This window comes from Chiloscyllium punctatum, chromosome 17, assembly GCF_047496795.1.
Source record: "Chiloscyllium punctatum isolate Juve2018m chromosome 17, sChiPun1.3, whole genome shotgun sequence".
In the NCBI taxonomy this organism is placed as follows: Eukaryota; Metazoa; Chordata; class Chondrichthyes; order Orectolobiformes; family Hemiscylliidae; genus Chiloscyllium; species Chiloscyllium punctatum.
In genome coordinates, this window is record NC_092755.1 from 94579196 (window position 1) to 94593205 (window position 14010).

Genomic DNA, 14010 nt, shown 5'->3' on the forward strand with positions numbered 1-14010 from the left:
GAGTAAAGCATACAACAGTGGGAACACACCTTTACGTATTTCCCCGAAAATAACAAACTTATGAAAATAGAGGTGGGGAAATTTTGAATGTTCCACGAGCATATAACTTTTTTGATTGTTTCAGAAACTCAGCATTAATTTTTCTTCCAAATATAAGAATTTTCAGGTGGTGCTACCGCTGTCAGCTAGTAAAAATTGTTCTTTATTATATTAATTAACAGAATATATTTTAAGGGTATCTGGAATTACAAGATTCTTGGATTTACAGGGTAAGCAGCAATTTCTTTCCTTGTTCTATGAACCATTTTCTTCAGCGCTCTGTTGTTAGGTATTGTTCTGAAAAATTTTCTAGGCACTCGTTAATCGCTTGTAAAGTTCCCTCTACAGTTGTTTTTCTTTGATGACTAGTTATCTTAATATTAACTACAAACTACTGGAAACTACCCCATCTAATAATTATACTATTATGTTGATTTTCATTGATGGCTACTGTATATCTGCACCAAAATAGTTCTGCACCTAAACGGGTCTACGGCAAAATAAGCTGCACCAAACAGGCCGTGCTAAATGGCTGTGCCGAATGGTCCCACTCCGCCTATATGAGTACTTTGAGCCAGTAGTCACCCAAGAGAATGACATGGAGGATACAAAGATAGTGTGGAGCACATGCCAGGGCATTTTAAGATCAAGAATGACGTGGTGTTGGTCGCTTGAAGAAGATTCATATGGTTAAGTCCCTAGGGCCTGAAGGTATCTACCGAGTTATTAAGAAAGACGAGAGTGGAGATTATCTTTTGTAGCAACTAACTGTTGGTTAAAGAAACCATTAAGACAGCTAGTACAGGTTCAAATTTGAGCAAATTTGCTCTAAATTCAATAGTAATAGGTGGTCAAACACTGCCTTGGATAAATGAGAAAGGTGAATGAGAAAAATTCCAGGGCTGAATGAAGCTAGTCAACATTTAAAATACCAAGTGACCAGTACTGTACTCAAATGCAAAAGGGAAGCAAGAAAAAAAATTAAATTTCATTCCATTAGTGGTGAGCGAGATGACCAATAATTTATGATGTGTGAAAGAAACATCAGATGGAGAGCATCAGTGGGGATAGCAAATTATTATATAATATCAAGCTGCTAGTTGATGGCCTTGACAGCATACACTCATGTGGCAAAGACTCCACTGCAGCCACAAACTTCAATTCTAAGATACATGACTAGTTCTCATTAATTTAGTCAACGGGGAAAAAATGAACTGCTCAAAATCTACTTTCAGCTCTAAGTCCATACACCTCAGGGAAAGAACTGAGAAATGCAATCCAGTAATATACAGTTAAGAAACATTGTCAGAGAGAGACTTAGCAACAAATCTTCTCAAAACTCGCTAAGATTTAGCAACTATTCGTTTGAGTGCTGTTAGACAGGATACCATTTTAATGAATCAATGTGGTTCTGATCAAGTAGTACAGTAGCAAAATATTACAGTAGCAAAATATTACAGTTTAATAGCAATTTCAATATATAACACAACATTCTGTTTGATAACATGGTGACTGCAGAAACACTGTGATGCAGAAGCAGGAAGGTTTTAGGAACCAATTTGTTTTTGCTCTCTGACATGCATTTGGAGTAAAGAGCAGAGAGCTCCTTCCCCAAGTGGTTATTTGTTCCTTTTGTTGGTTGTTTTCTGTATTCGCCTTCTGGCAACAAAATTAGATATTTGAGTAGGAGACATCCAAATGTGCTCTAAGAACAAGTCCCAAGTGACTTGGTGCTTTTTCAGTTCCAGACAAGGCATTTTCCAATTAGAGCTTTTGAAAAATGGAATCCAAAGCTATCTTTGGTACAACTTCATTCTAAAATCTTGAAAAAAAAACAGAGTGTATACAAAATTAAAAGTAATATTGCGAATGCTCAAAATCTGAAATAGATAATGAATAACAGTCTGCAAAGAGAAAAGACAAATTCTGAGATTTTAGATGTGTTACCTACCTGACTTTCCTTGCTAAGTGACACTGCTTGCTGCATTTTGTTTTATTTTTTAAAAAACTCGTACCACATCGGTCTTTTGGTAGAAGCAGCCCATCAACCACTACTCATAACATCACTACACCTATTGGTGAATTGCGATAGGTGTAGAGAGATAATATGGTCCATGTAATATCGAAGTTGTGAATATTGTCAATCAGGGTCATTAAGCAAACACTCATGTAGCATTTGTTTATTAATGTGCACCAAAATATTATTTCAGATCACTGTCATCTTTATTCTGTGAAATGTAATGTTACTGAAGACATTGTAATCTTAAGAACACTTCTAGTTAGACAGAAATATACCAGATTGCTCTTACCTTGCACAGGCAAGAGCTACCAATGCAGCTGCAGCATTTTCTTTCTGTTTCCATGGAATTGATTGACCCAAAGCAGGTGATTCTTCTAACCAGGAGCAGAGAAGGGCTTCCAGACCATTCAGACAGTCAGCAGGTTCTTTTGTAAGGCTCAGAGGCTGACAATCTCTCAGGCAGTTCAGGAGTACCTCAGCAGTGATATTACAGAGAGAAGGATCAGTTTTACTTTGTGACTGGATCAAAGGGAACACTAATAAGAGGCCCATGCGAGAAGTAAATGGTGCTTGTTCTGGTTGCTGCAGCAAGCCCTGCCGTTTGAGCAAGGACATGGTCTCTTCATCACTGGAGTTTTCACGTTCATGCTGCTCTTCAAGTGCTAACTGTCGTTGTGCATTCCACAGGCCTCTAAGTGCATTGAGACGGTATTCAAGTAGTCGTGCATATGCATTACTCTGGTTTCCACACACAGCTCGCAAGCGTTCTGCTAGCTCTTCAGGATTTTTGGTTTCAAATGTCAATATCTAAAAATTGAACAAAGAATATTTTACAGCAGAATGATAGCACTTATTTAGCCTGTTAATATATAAAACATCCAAAAGAACTTCATAGGAATATTAACATGTACAATCTACACCAACAACATGAGGAGAAAAGAGGGCTCAGTGTATTATGAAGGAGCATCTTAGTGGAAGAATGAGAACAAAATACTAAATATTATACTACACTGATTTTTCCAATATTAATTTTTTTGTTTAATTTCAAGACTGAAAAAGGAGCCTGTTTTCAATTTGTAAAGTACCCGATGCAAAGGAGGTCCAAGTATCACAGCTTTATGTTACTGCAACAATGACAAACTTCATCCAATCTGGAATCACATGATAGCGTTTCCAGATAAGCAATGTGACAAGAAAATTATAGCAAAAAATAAACTTTAACAAACACATTTCAACAATCACACCAAATCTGACAAAGCAGCTACTAACCATTCTAGGCGAGCTATTAGACATGGAAAAGCCAAAAAAAAACAATTCCCACACTCACCACCTCACAACACTCCTTGTTTATATTTATACTACGTAGCATGGAGAAACAACACTACCCTCTGGCAAAAGAAAAGTAGATATCTTGCAAGACTGCAGTGCTTTAGACAAACATAGGAGATCATTTAATGTACTGCTCCATTAGCTGAATGGACAAATATACTGTCTGCCACATAGATAACTATACTGTCTCAAATTCAACCTTGGCCCTTAAACCCAGGTTAAATATCATTTAAAATCCGCTGATTTGCTAACTGATATCCAGCAGTCATACTGGAAACTAAATGTCTGTCAATTGTGGTGAGATCAGGCTCAGTGGTGTTTGCAGGCTATTCATACATGTGGGGAAATCACTGTTGATCACAATATTCTCAATTGTCAATCACACAGATGGACTGGTATCAAATCAATATCACTGCAAATTAGCTCCAATTCAAAAGTAATTAATTGACTACGAAATGCATTGGTATTCCTCGAAAAAGGAAGATGCAATGTAATGCAAGTTCTTTCTCTCCCCATCATTTTGTTTCTTTTTTGCCGTGCCTCCCCTTGAACTCCACAACCTCACTGAACCCTACAAGCCCTCCTCTTCCACCACAACAAAACTTTCTATTTGTTGTGCATCACCAATACCTTCAGGAATCTAAGTGCAATATGCAAGGACACTTATACCTTCTGAAATATAATGCATCCCTGAATAGCCATCTCTTAGACCAACTGATTCAACCAACTCTCCTATAATATCAAAAACAGAAATTGCTGCAAAAACTTTAACAGATCTGGCAGCATCTATGGACAGAAAACGGAGTTAACATTTCAAATTCAGTGACCCTACTTCAGAACATCTTCAGTCTTATACAACACACACTTCAATCTTACTGGTGCATCAAGAAAATATTGGTCAAATGTTTTTCCAATCCCCACTTTCTCAAATGCACTGTTCATAGGCATAACCCAAGACGATCATAACTTGTCCCCAGAGTCAACTTTCTCAGCATTCCAGGATTTCTTCAGTCCCGACTCCCAACAATTAGTTACCTTCGAATTCCTAGAACATCTCAGTTTTAATGCTACCCAGCCATGCGGCTGCTCTTGACCCCTCCAATTCCCCTAAACGGAACATATTGTTCAGTCTCCTGGCAATACAGCTAACTATAGCACTGCCAAGATGGAGTTTGCTTTGATTCTTGACAGTCTCCCACACTCAGTACTTGCTAATTATCTGTAACCTTTGAAATCCTCCAGTGAAGCCCTAAGTGACCGACTGGATACCTTACAATGAGCACTTCCCCCGATGCTGAGCACACCTTGAAACAATGAAATATAAGCAGCCTTGGACCAGAGTATTCCTGGATAGGTAAAATCCCTCAGAATGCTGGAAATAGATTTACAAATACAACCGATGAAATTTTTGCTATAACAAGTGAAGAAGATGAACAAAACAGGTTAGAAAGCTGTGTATGATTTAAGAAATCAAAGACAATGGGAACAGCCAAATAAATATCTCAATACAAAGAAAGATTTGTTTTTAAAGCCAAATTCTAACTTACCTTTACACACGAACTGTGCTCAATTTTGAACTGAAAGTAATAGTGTGCCATTTCACCTCAAAATCAATTCTCAATCTAAATTACAGCATTTTCCAAATCATTAGTAATATTAGAAGTAAGTTGTTAACTGACAGCTAAACAAGGACATTTTATATTCTTGATTAATCTCTGGAGGAAGTAAAAGAACTATGCACCTGGGTCAAAATGGTCTCATTATGGCCTTTGAAATTCTACCCAATAAAGCAGATTACACCTATATCAGATATACTTTTAGTAACATCTACTCCAGTACTGACCCAAACTCCAGTGCTTAAAAGCCCCTAAAAGTTTCAAAGAATGCACTTTTAGCATCTCTATTTCAGCCCTGAGGCATTATTTACACTAACACAATTGGATGCAATAATCGGGAGCCTGGCACCAGAGACATTTCAGCTTAGCAATGAAGACTTTCTATTAAGGTTAAGTAATAATTATAATTTATCTGCTGCAACAACTTTTGAGAGCATCAGTAAGGAAGTGGACAGAAGAGGAGTGACAATCGATGGAAGAGGTACTAAGTCACAACCTTTTTGTACATAGCTGACTATGCATCATCTACTCAGATCCACTTTTAGAACACAGATTAATATGCATATGCAACCAGTTTGACCTGGAACAGAAGACAACGTAAATCACAGTAAGGGAACTCGGACAACCGATCTTTTGTTGTCTTTTATCATCAGGTCAGATTTGCCAAAGCTGCTGGGGATTTTGGTTCAGAGGGGTTGAGGACCTCATCAGAAACTAGAAGGTGCGCATGGTGTTGATCTACCAGTAACGTTGAAAAAACAGAAATATATTTCAAAGTCAGGATAATGTGACTTAGTGGGGAATTTCCAAGTGGTGATGTTCCCATGTATCTGCTGCCCTTGTCCTTCTAGATAGAAGTGGTTGCGGTTTGGAAAGCAGTGTTGAAGGATCTTTAGTAAATTTCTGCAGTGTACCTTGAAGATAATAACCACTGCTGCTGAGTGCCTGTCGTGCAAGATTGGATGCTTGTGGACTTGGCGCCAATTAAACAGGCTGCTTTGTCCTGGATGGAGTCAAGTTTCTTGAATGTTGTTGGGGCTGCAGCTATTCAGACAAGTGGGGAGTATTCCATCACACACCTGACTTGTGGCTTGCAGATGGTGGACAGGCTTTGAGGAGAGAGGTGGTGAGTTATTCACCGCAGTATTCCTAACCTTTGACCTGTTCTTGCTACCAATGTGCTTAAGTGGCAAATCCAGTGACCTCCAACAGCCATGACCACCTTATTATGTGCCAGGTAGGACTCCAAACAGCAGAGAGTTTGCTCCCTAATATCCACTGATTCCAATTTCGCCAGGACACCCTGATGCCACGGAGTCAAATGCGGCTTCGATGCCAAGGCCCTTCACTCTCACCTCACATTGCATCCAGCTCTTTTGTCTATGTATGAATCAAGATTGTAATTAGGACAGCAGCTCAGTAGCCCGAGCAGAACCCAAAACTTTTTTTTGATTTTATCTTATTTGTTACAGAATACAATGAAAAGTATAGTATAGTGTTGCCATTCTCTGGCGCCATCTTAAAACACAGAAAAATAATCAAAACATACAAAGGCAAAAAAATACAAAAAACAAATATTCAACTTTATAGTTCTTCCTATTAGGGGCCTGGTGGGCAAGCATGAGTCCCCTTCACTGTGCCACCGCCACTGGAATGTTAGTCATTCTTCAGCACCATTTCACCTCCATCAACGCCCTCACTACCATGAGTCCTCACTGGATCTTGCCAATGCAAATGCCACTAATCTCACTGGGTACTACACCAGCCCACGATCAGTTCTGTTTCCATAAGTCCACTTCGGAGCCACCTCACCGATGCAATTGTTGCCTGGTCTCACACTGGGCCTAAACCCACCTCCACAAATCTGCACTGGATGTAACACTGCTGGGAACCAAACTCACCTTCACTACTTAGTCATGAGTCAGCACTAGGATTGCCTCATCATGCAGAAGCCAGGAACCTAAACTCATCTCTGATGCTGCCTCGAGATTGTTGCATTATCTTTTTGCACAGAGGTATTGGGCTTTTCCACCATTAAGAATGAGGATATTTGCGCAGGCCCCTCTTCAGTGAGAGTTGAATAACTGTTCACTAGCATTCAAGACTGCATATGGTAGGACTACAGAGCTTCGATCTAATCCATTGATTGCAGGATCACTTAGCTCTGTTTATTACTTGGTGTTTGGGCTACTAGCATTCCTATTTGGTGGCTTCACCAGGTTGATACCTCATTTTAGGTATAGCTGGTGATGCTCCTGGCATGCCCTCCTGCACTCCCCAGTGAACCTGATGAGGAGCTTCTGTTGTGATGTCCTGGGATCAAAATGATTGACACTTAAACTACAACCAACTTACTTTGTGTTAGGTGTGATTCAAACAAGCAGCAAATTTTCCATAATTCCTTTGCTTCCAGTTTCACTACAGCTTCTTGATGCCAAAGTCATTCAAATGTTATCTTGATGTCAAGGGAAGTCACTCTCACCTCACCTTTGGAGTTCAGCTCTTTTGCCCATTTTTAGACCAATGCTATAATGTAATCAAGAGGCAAGTGGCCCTGGTAGGATCCAAATTAAGAGTCAATGACCAGGATTTTCCTTTGCAATGCATTTGATAGCAGATCAATTACAGCTTTTACCAATGATGATCAAGGGTTGACTGATAGGGTGGCAACTGGTTGCATTTGTCTTGATTCTTCCTCGACAATCTTTCACATTCGATTCGATAAGATTAGATTCAATTAGATTCCCTACTGTATGGAAACAGGCCCTTTGGCCCAACAAGGCCAGACCGACCCTCTGAAGAGTAATCCACCCAGACCCATTTCCCTCTGACTAATGCACTTAACTCTATGGGCAATTTAGCATGACCAATTCACCTGACATGCACATCTTTGGATTGTGGGAGGAAACCGGAGCACCCGGAGGAAACCCACACAGACACAGGGAGTGTGTGCAAACTCCACACAGACAGTCACCCGAGGCTGGAACTGAACCTGGGTCCCTGCCACTTGAGAGGCAACAGTGCTAACCACTGACCAAAATGCCGTTGTTAGGTAGATGCCAGTGTAGAAAATATGCAGAAACAGCTAGTCTTGGGTTGCAGCTATTTATGTTAGCCAGCCAATCTTTTATCCGTAACAATATGGGCTGGTGTAGATGATGTAATCCATCTAGAATTGAAAGCCAGTCCCAGGAAGGGTGATCACGGCAACTTCTTTTTGTCTTTAAAAACTCATCTGGTCCACTAATGAGCTTTAGGGAGGGAAATCTAGATGTGGCACCAGATCCATAACAATGCTGTTGGGGCATCACACAGTTCAAGAGCAATTTGGAATGGACAATAAATGCTGGTCATGAAACTTAGGTGCCCGACACTATAAGCTCTTATTTTCCAAAATAACCTTTGATGAGACCTTATCAAACACCTTCTGGAAATCTAAACACAGCAATATTCCACCTGTTCCTCTTCATCCACAAGTACGTTACTTCCTAAAAGAACTCCAAATGATTGGTTCAACACTGCCCCCTTTCACAGAAACATTTTCTCTGCCTTATGACCTTAATATTTTCTAAGTGCCTTGCTTCTAATAACAAGAGCTAACATTTTTCCTGAGTAAGATATTAAGCCAACTAACCTTCAGTTTCCTGCTTTCTGTCTCCCTCTCTTTTTGAATAAAGGGGTTACACCTGTTATCATCCAATCAGATAGGGCCTTACCCAGACCAAAGAGGAATGAAAACCAATGCATCAACTACTGTATAAGCCATTTCTTTTAAGACTGTAGTATGAAGCCCATCAGGTGCTGTGCACTTGTCAATCAATTTGACCTTAACCTCACCAATCTATCTACTGCAGAAGCTTCCGTGTGGTAGCATTAGTAAGAGTGACGTGGTATGGTCTGTCTGGAGGCAAAGTCCTATCTTTACACTGAGGATAACCTCCAAAGTGTTGCGACACAACTGGGATAGATTTCAAACAGATCTTGCAACTCAAGCCTAGACATCCACGAAGTACTGTGTCTATCAGAAACAGAAGGTTTCTAAAGCACAAACTTTTAAAACATGTGTTGGTCATAATACGATTAGATCTCCAACACTTTAAGCGCTACTTCTAAAGCACGATTTTTCTATAACATGGGGTTGCACAAGAATGCAACCATTGCATTAAAGAATGACCTTTTATCATTTCTCTTACTCAGCATTCAGTAGGAAGGAGGAGGAGGATTTGTTGAAGCTGCAAGGTTGACAGAAACAGTGCCATTGATGAATGAGGTAGACAACTAGGAGGAACTATTGCAAGACCCAAAATTAATACAGGTGACAACTAAGTTTATATTGCCTTAACTGCTAACATTTGCTCAAAACGAGGAGGTGGCTAACTAAAGCAATACAAGGTAAAAGGTGCAAAAACGTTCGTGAGATCTGTAATTTATGGAATGCAGTGGTCCCTGGGACAACCACAGACAGAATTTTAGGGTACTGCCTATTTCCAAAAGCAAGCAAGTAGTTAAATGAAACATTGCAAAGTAAGGCTTCCATTTTGGATTAAATACTTGAATACAGTCTAATGATACTCTATTCAAATGGTATGCAGGTGTAACACTAACTTCACAAACGTAGCTTCTAATGTTACATTACAAGCTTGCTGGGGGTTCAAGATGGTGGCAGTCTGAGCAGTCTGCTGTGTTGGGCTCTGTGCCACACTCTAGGCAAGGTGAGCTCCTACCCAACCCCCCATTAGCCACTCTTGAGGAAAGTTTGTAGGGTAAACTAGGTAGAGCACCTACAGCCCCTTTAAATTAAAATTTGAAAGATCTGGAGCTGAAATAAAGACATCTAAGTGAAAGGGAACAAACAACGCAACAGACAGGGCACTCCTCTATTATGATGGGCACACCCGCAGCCGTTAAGGTTGGTGGAACAACAGCAAAACTCTGAAAAAAAAAGGGAGCACTGGGCCCAAATACTGCCATACTGACAAAGCATGAGCAGGAGATCCGGACTTTGGATCAGCGCATAGAAGCAGTGGAAACAAAGGACCATGGCCTCGGAGGACAGCTCAATGGTGGGTATGAGCCTTGGAAGGCCAGATTCAGACCCTGCAGAAACAAATAGACGACCTCGAAAATTGAGGTCGGAGGGGAAAAAAAATCTTACTGATCATGGGTCTTCCAGAGCGTGCAGAGGGTGAAAACCTTGTTGACTTTCTCGAGAGTGGCTTCCAGAGTTGCTGGGGCTGAAGATCGACTCAGGCTGGGTGAGCGTAGAGCGGGCCCACCAGATCGCGATACGCAGGTCCAGTCCAGTCCAGCCCAGCACCCCCACCAGGTCCTCGTGCAACTCCAGCGTTACAAGGAAAGCAATTGATAACAAAAGCAGCTAGAAGACTGGGAAGAGCGCCACAGGCTTTGGTTTATAAAATTTCAAGGATAATTTTTTTTTAAGGATTTTTCTGGGCCATAATGAAGAAAACGAAGACCTTTGATGATGTAAAAGAAAACAAGAGATTTAAACATTCAATATTTTGAGGTACCCGGCAGTGCTACGTTTCAATTATGGGGGAGCTGTCTACAGCTTTGCCTCGGCAGAAAAAGTAAAAGAATTGTTGGACTCGTTGATATGATAGACTTTGATCGAGGGAGAAAAGAGGAAAAGATGCATGCAGACAATGGCATAATATAATTTTATTTTATCTTCCCTTTCTTTGTTCTTTTCCCTTTTGGGGTCTCGGGTCTTATGGGCTTGGTATTGCTGTGGTGTAAAATCCAGGGTGTTTTATGCTATATCCATTTGGTAGTTATTACTTATTCTATTGTTCAGTTTTGCTGGATATGGGGTGGTTACTTATTTGGTGTAAAGACGTGTGGGGTTGAGATGTGGAGGGGGAAAGAGGTCGCCAGCCATAGTTAACTTGCAGGAGTGTAAATAATATGCTTGTTTTCCATTGCTTGGATTTGGGGCGCGGCCTCAACTGGAAGGTGCTAGGATGGTTGAGAGGTTGGGAGTGAATGCCCCCTATGAGCGGGGGGGATCTCAGGAGATTGATGTTTTTTGTGTTTATTTGTTCAAGTTAGGAATAGTGGTTAGAATCTTAGTTTTGGGAGTATTTGTTGAAATAGTCTTTAGATTTGATAAAGACCGTATTTTATCCAATTGCCGCACATTGAATGGACTACTTTCTCTTGGGGGCTCGCAGGCGGGCTGTAGTGTGCTGTCATGGCTAGCGATCTGTTCAGGTGGTGCACCTGGAATATAAAAAGGAGTCATTCCCCCATTAAAAGGAAAAAGGTGCTCTCAAATCTCAAGAAAGAAAGGGTTGACAACGCGCTGTTGCAAGAGACACATTTAACTGATAGGGAACACCTGAAGTCACAGCAGAGGGGATACGATAGGGTGTTCTTCTCCTCTAACTCCAAAAGCAGAGGAGTGGCCACACTGGTACGAAAGAACCTTCCATTTCAGGTGGCAGATCAAATCAAGGATGAGTATGGACAGTTCATCATTCTCAAGGCGCTGATACATAGAGAAGAGTATGGTATCCTGAACTTTTATTGTGCTCCGATGCTCCTCTTAAATTTTTAGTCTATGTGGTTTCTAAATTAATGGCTCTTGGGGTGCGCCGTACAATTATAGGAGGAGACTTTATTCGACTCATGGACCCTGGTATAGACAGGATGCCAAGGGGACGGTCAGGTGCGGTTCATCAGTTAGAGGACTTGTGAAAGGAATTGGGGTTAGAAGATGTGTGGAGGTGCCTCCACCCAAATGGGAGGGATTTTATCTTCTACTCCAACCCACACAAGTGCCACACAAGAATTGATATGTTCTTTGTTCGGTCAGTTTGTTTGGGCTTGGTGCTGGCCTGCAGGATTGGGAGCACAACTATTTCGGACCATGCAGCAGTGTATTTGGATGTTAAGACTAAAGGTAGTGGAGTAGGCACACGGCACTGGCGTATGGATCAGTTTCTGTAGAAGGATGACAACTTTGTACAATGTTACAAGGGAGTTCAGGGCATTTTTAGACATCAATTAGGATACGGCCAGTAATCCATCAGTGCTCTGGGAGACCACCAAACCATTCTTAAGGGGTATGATTATTTCATACCCTACAACGAGGAGGCAGAGAGGAGAGCAACAGTAGATGCTCGAGACCCAGCTGAATCGGCATATTATACCAGACCATCCGTGGTCAAATTACACTGGGTCACGGCTCTCCGGGTTGCTCTGGACTCAGTGCTCACGCAAGTGGGGAAAGAGAGGGGTCTCCTTTGCAAAGCAAAGGCTGTTTGAATATGGGGATAAGCCAGGTAGATACTTGGCTAGGAAGAAAAGTGCTCCACTGTCCATTGTGTCTAGCATGGAGTGGCAACGTGACTCATGAACTGAAAGAGATCAATGCCAGATTCCGGGAATTTTATGCAGAGTTATACCAGTCGGAGGGTTGTGGGGATGGAATAGCGAAAATGGAAGCCTTTTTTGAAAACCTGGACCTCCCAGTTATAAACGCAAATCAGGCCTCCCTTTTAAATGCAGCTCTGACAGTACAGGTGGTGCAAGAGGCGGTAAGGCAGCTCCCAGGTGGCAAGGCACCCGGTCTAGACAGGTTTCTGAGTCAATTTTAAGGTGTTTAAACACGTATTAGCTAAACCACTTCTGGAGATGTATGGTCATTCGTATAACCAGGACTGCCATCTGCCGTCTTGGAGGGAGGCTAATTTTAAAGAAAGGGAAAGACCCTAGAGTTTACGTGTGGTATAGACCTATCTCGTTGCTGGATATGGAATTTAAAATCCTATCAAAAAGGTACTGGCTCTGAGGCTGGAGAAGGTGCTGCCCATTATTTTAAAGAGGACCAAACGGGTTTTATCAAGGGCCGCAGGTCCTCCAAAATATCAGGTGGGTACTGAACATTGCTGTCATATTTGCACAAAGTTTGATCCCAGGTTTGGTGGTCTCCCCTGGATGCAGAAAAGGCTTTTGATTGGGTGGAATGGTCATATCTTTTTGCTGTTCTAGACTGCTTAAGCTGAGGAGGGGCATTCGCCGGGGGAGGGGGGTGGCAGTGTTATATAAAGAGCCCAAGGTGGCGGTTATCATGAATGGGATTAAATCAACAATTTTGGTGTAGGAAGGGGCAGCCAACTGGAATGTCCCTATTGCCACTGGCGGAGGCTATCTGAAAGGACTCTGAAATAGTGGCACCAAATTTGGGAGTTGGGGGAACACAAAATTACTCTTCATGTGGATGATGTCCTTCTGTTTTTGGCTAACCCGGAAAAGTCCATACCCCGGCTCATACAAAGAATTCAAGTATTCAGCAGCTTTTCAGGATACAGGGTAAATTTTACAAAGTCAGAAGTCATGCCCATGGGGGGTTTGGTGAAAGTACCAAAGCTGGAGGACGGAACGGAGTTTCCTTTTAGATGATCACAAAGGTTTTATTTATCTGGAATTTTTATTATCCCTTCCTTCCAGCAACTGTACAGAGCTGGCTTTGTACAGCTGTTTGAGAGAATAAAGCAAGACTTACAAAGATGGGAGGGACTACCCATATCGTGGTTAGGCCATACAGCCTTGATTCAAATGAATGTTCTTCCTTGGTTGTTATTTCCCATGAGGATGCTCCCATTGTTATTACCCAAACAGGTTCTGCAGAGATTTACAGGATGGCTTGGATCAGTTATTTGGTGCTGTAGGCACCCCCTAATTAAATTTTCCAAGTTGCAACTTCCAAAGAACATTCGGGTGGACCTCCCAGATCTGAAAAGATATCAAGTAGGCTCCCTGTTGTCATGTGGGCGAATGAATGCATAATGACTCGAAATCAATATGGCTTGATGAAGTCTCGAAGGCAAGATGTCCCCTCGTAAACTTACTGCTTATGGATAAGATGACATGTGTAGATGAGCACTTTTAGAGACCGATTATTATAAATACGGTGAAAGCATGGAGGATAATGTGACCGGGTGAGGGCAATTTGCTTAAGACTTCACTACTTACCCAGTT

At 41.5% G+C, this 14010-nt stretch overlaps 1 protein-coding gene across 2 annotated transcripts in view; it reads right to left on the reverse strand.

The window, feature by feature from the left end:
- Nucleotides 1-14010, reverse strand: part of LOC140488149 (probable E3 ubiquitin-protein ligase HECTD4) — a 291859-nt gene that overhangs the window by 255733 nt on the left and 22116 nt on the right. For both annotated transcript variants that reach the window (XM_072587982.1, XM_072587981.1), the window contains exon 2: nt 2349-2866. In XM_072587982.1, the coding sequence (XP_072444083.1) occupies nt 2349-2866 (518 nt within the window). The remainder of the gene's footprint in view (nt 1-2348; nt 2867-14010) is intronic.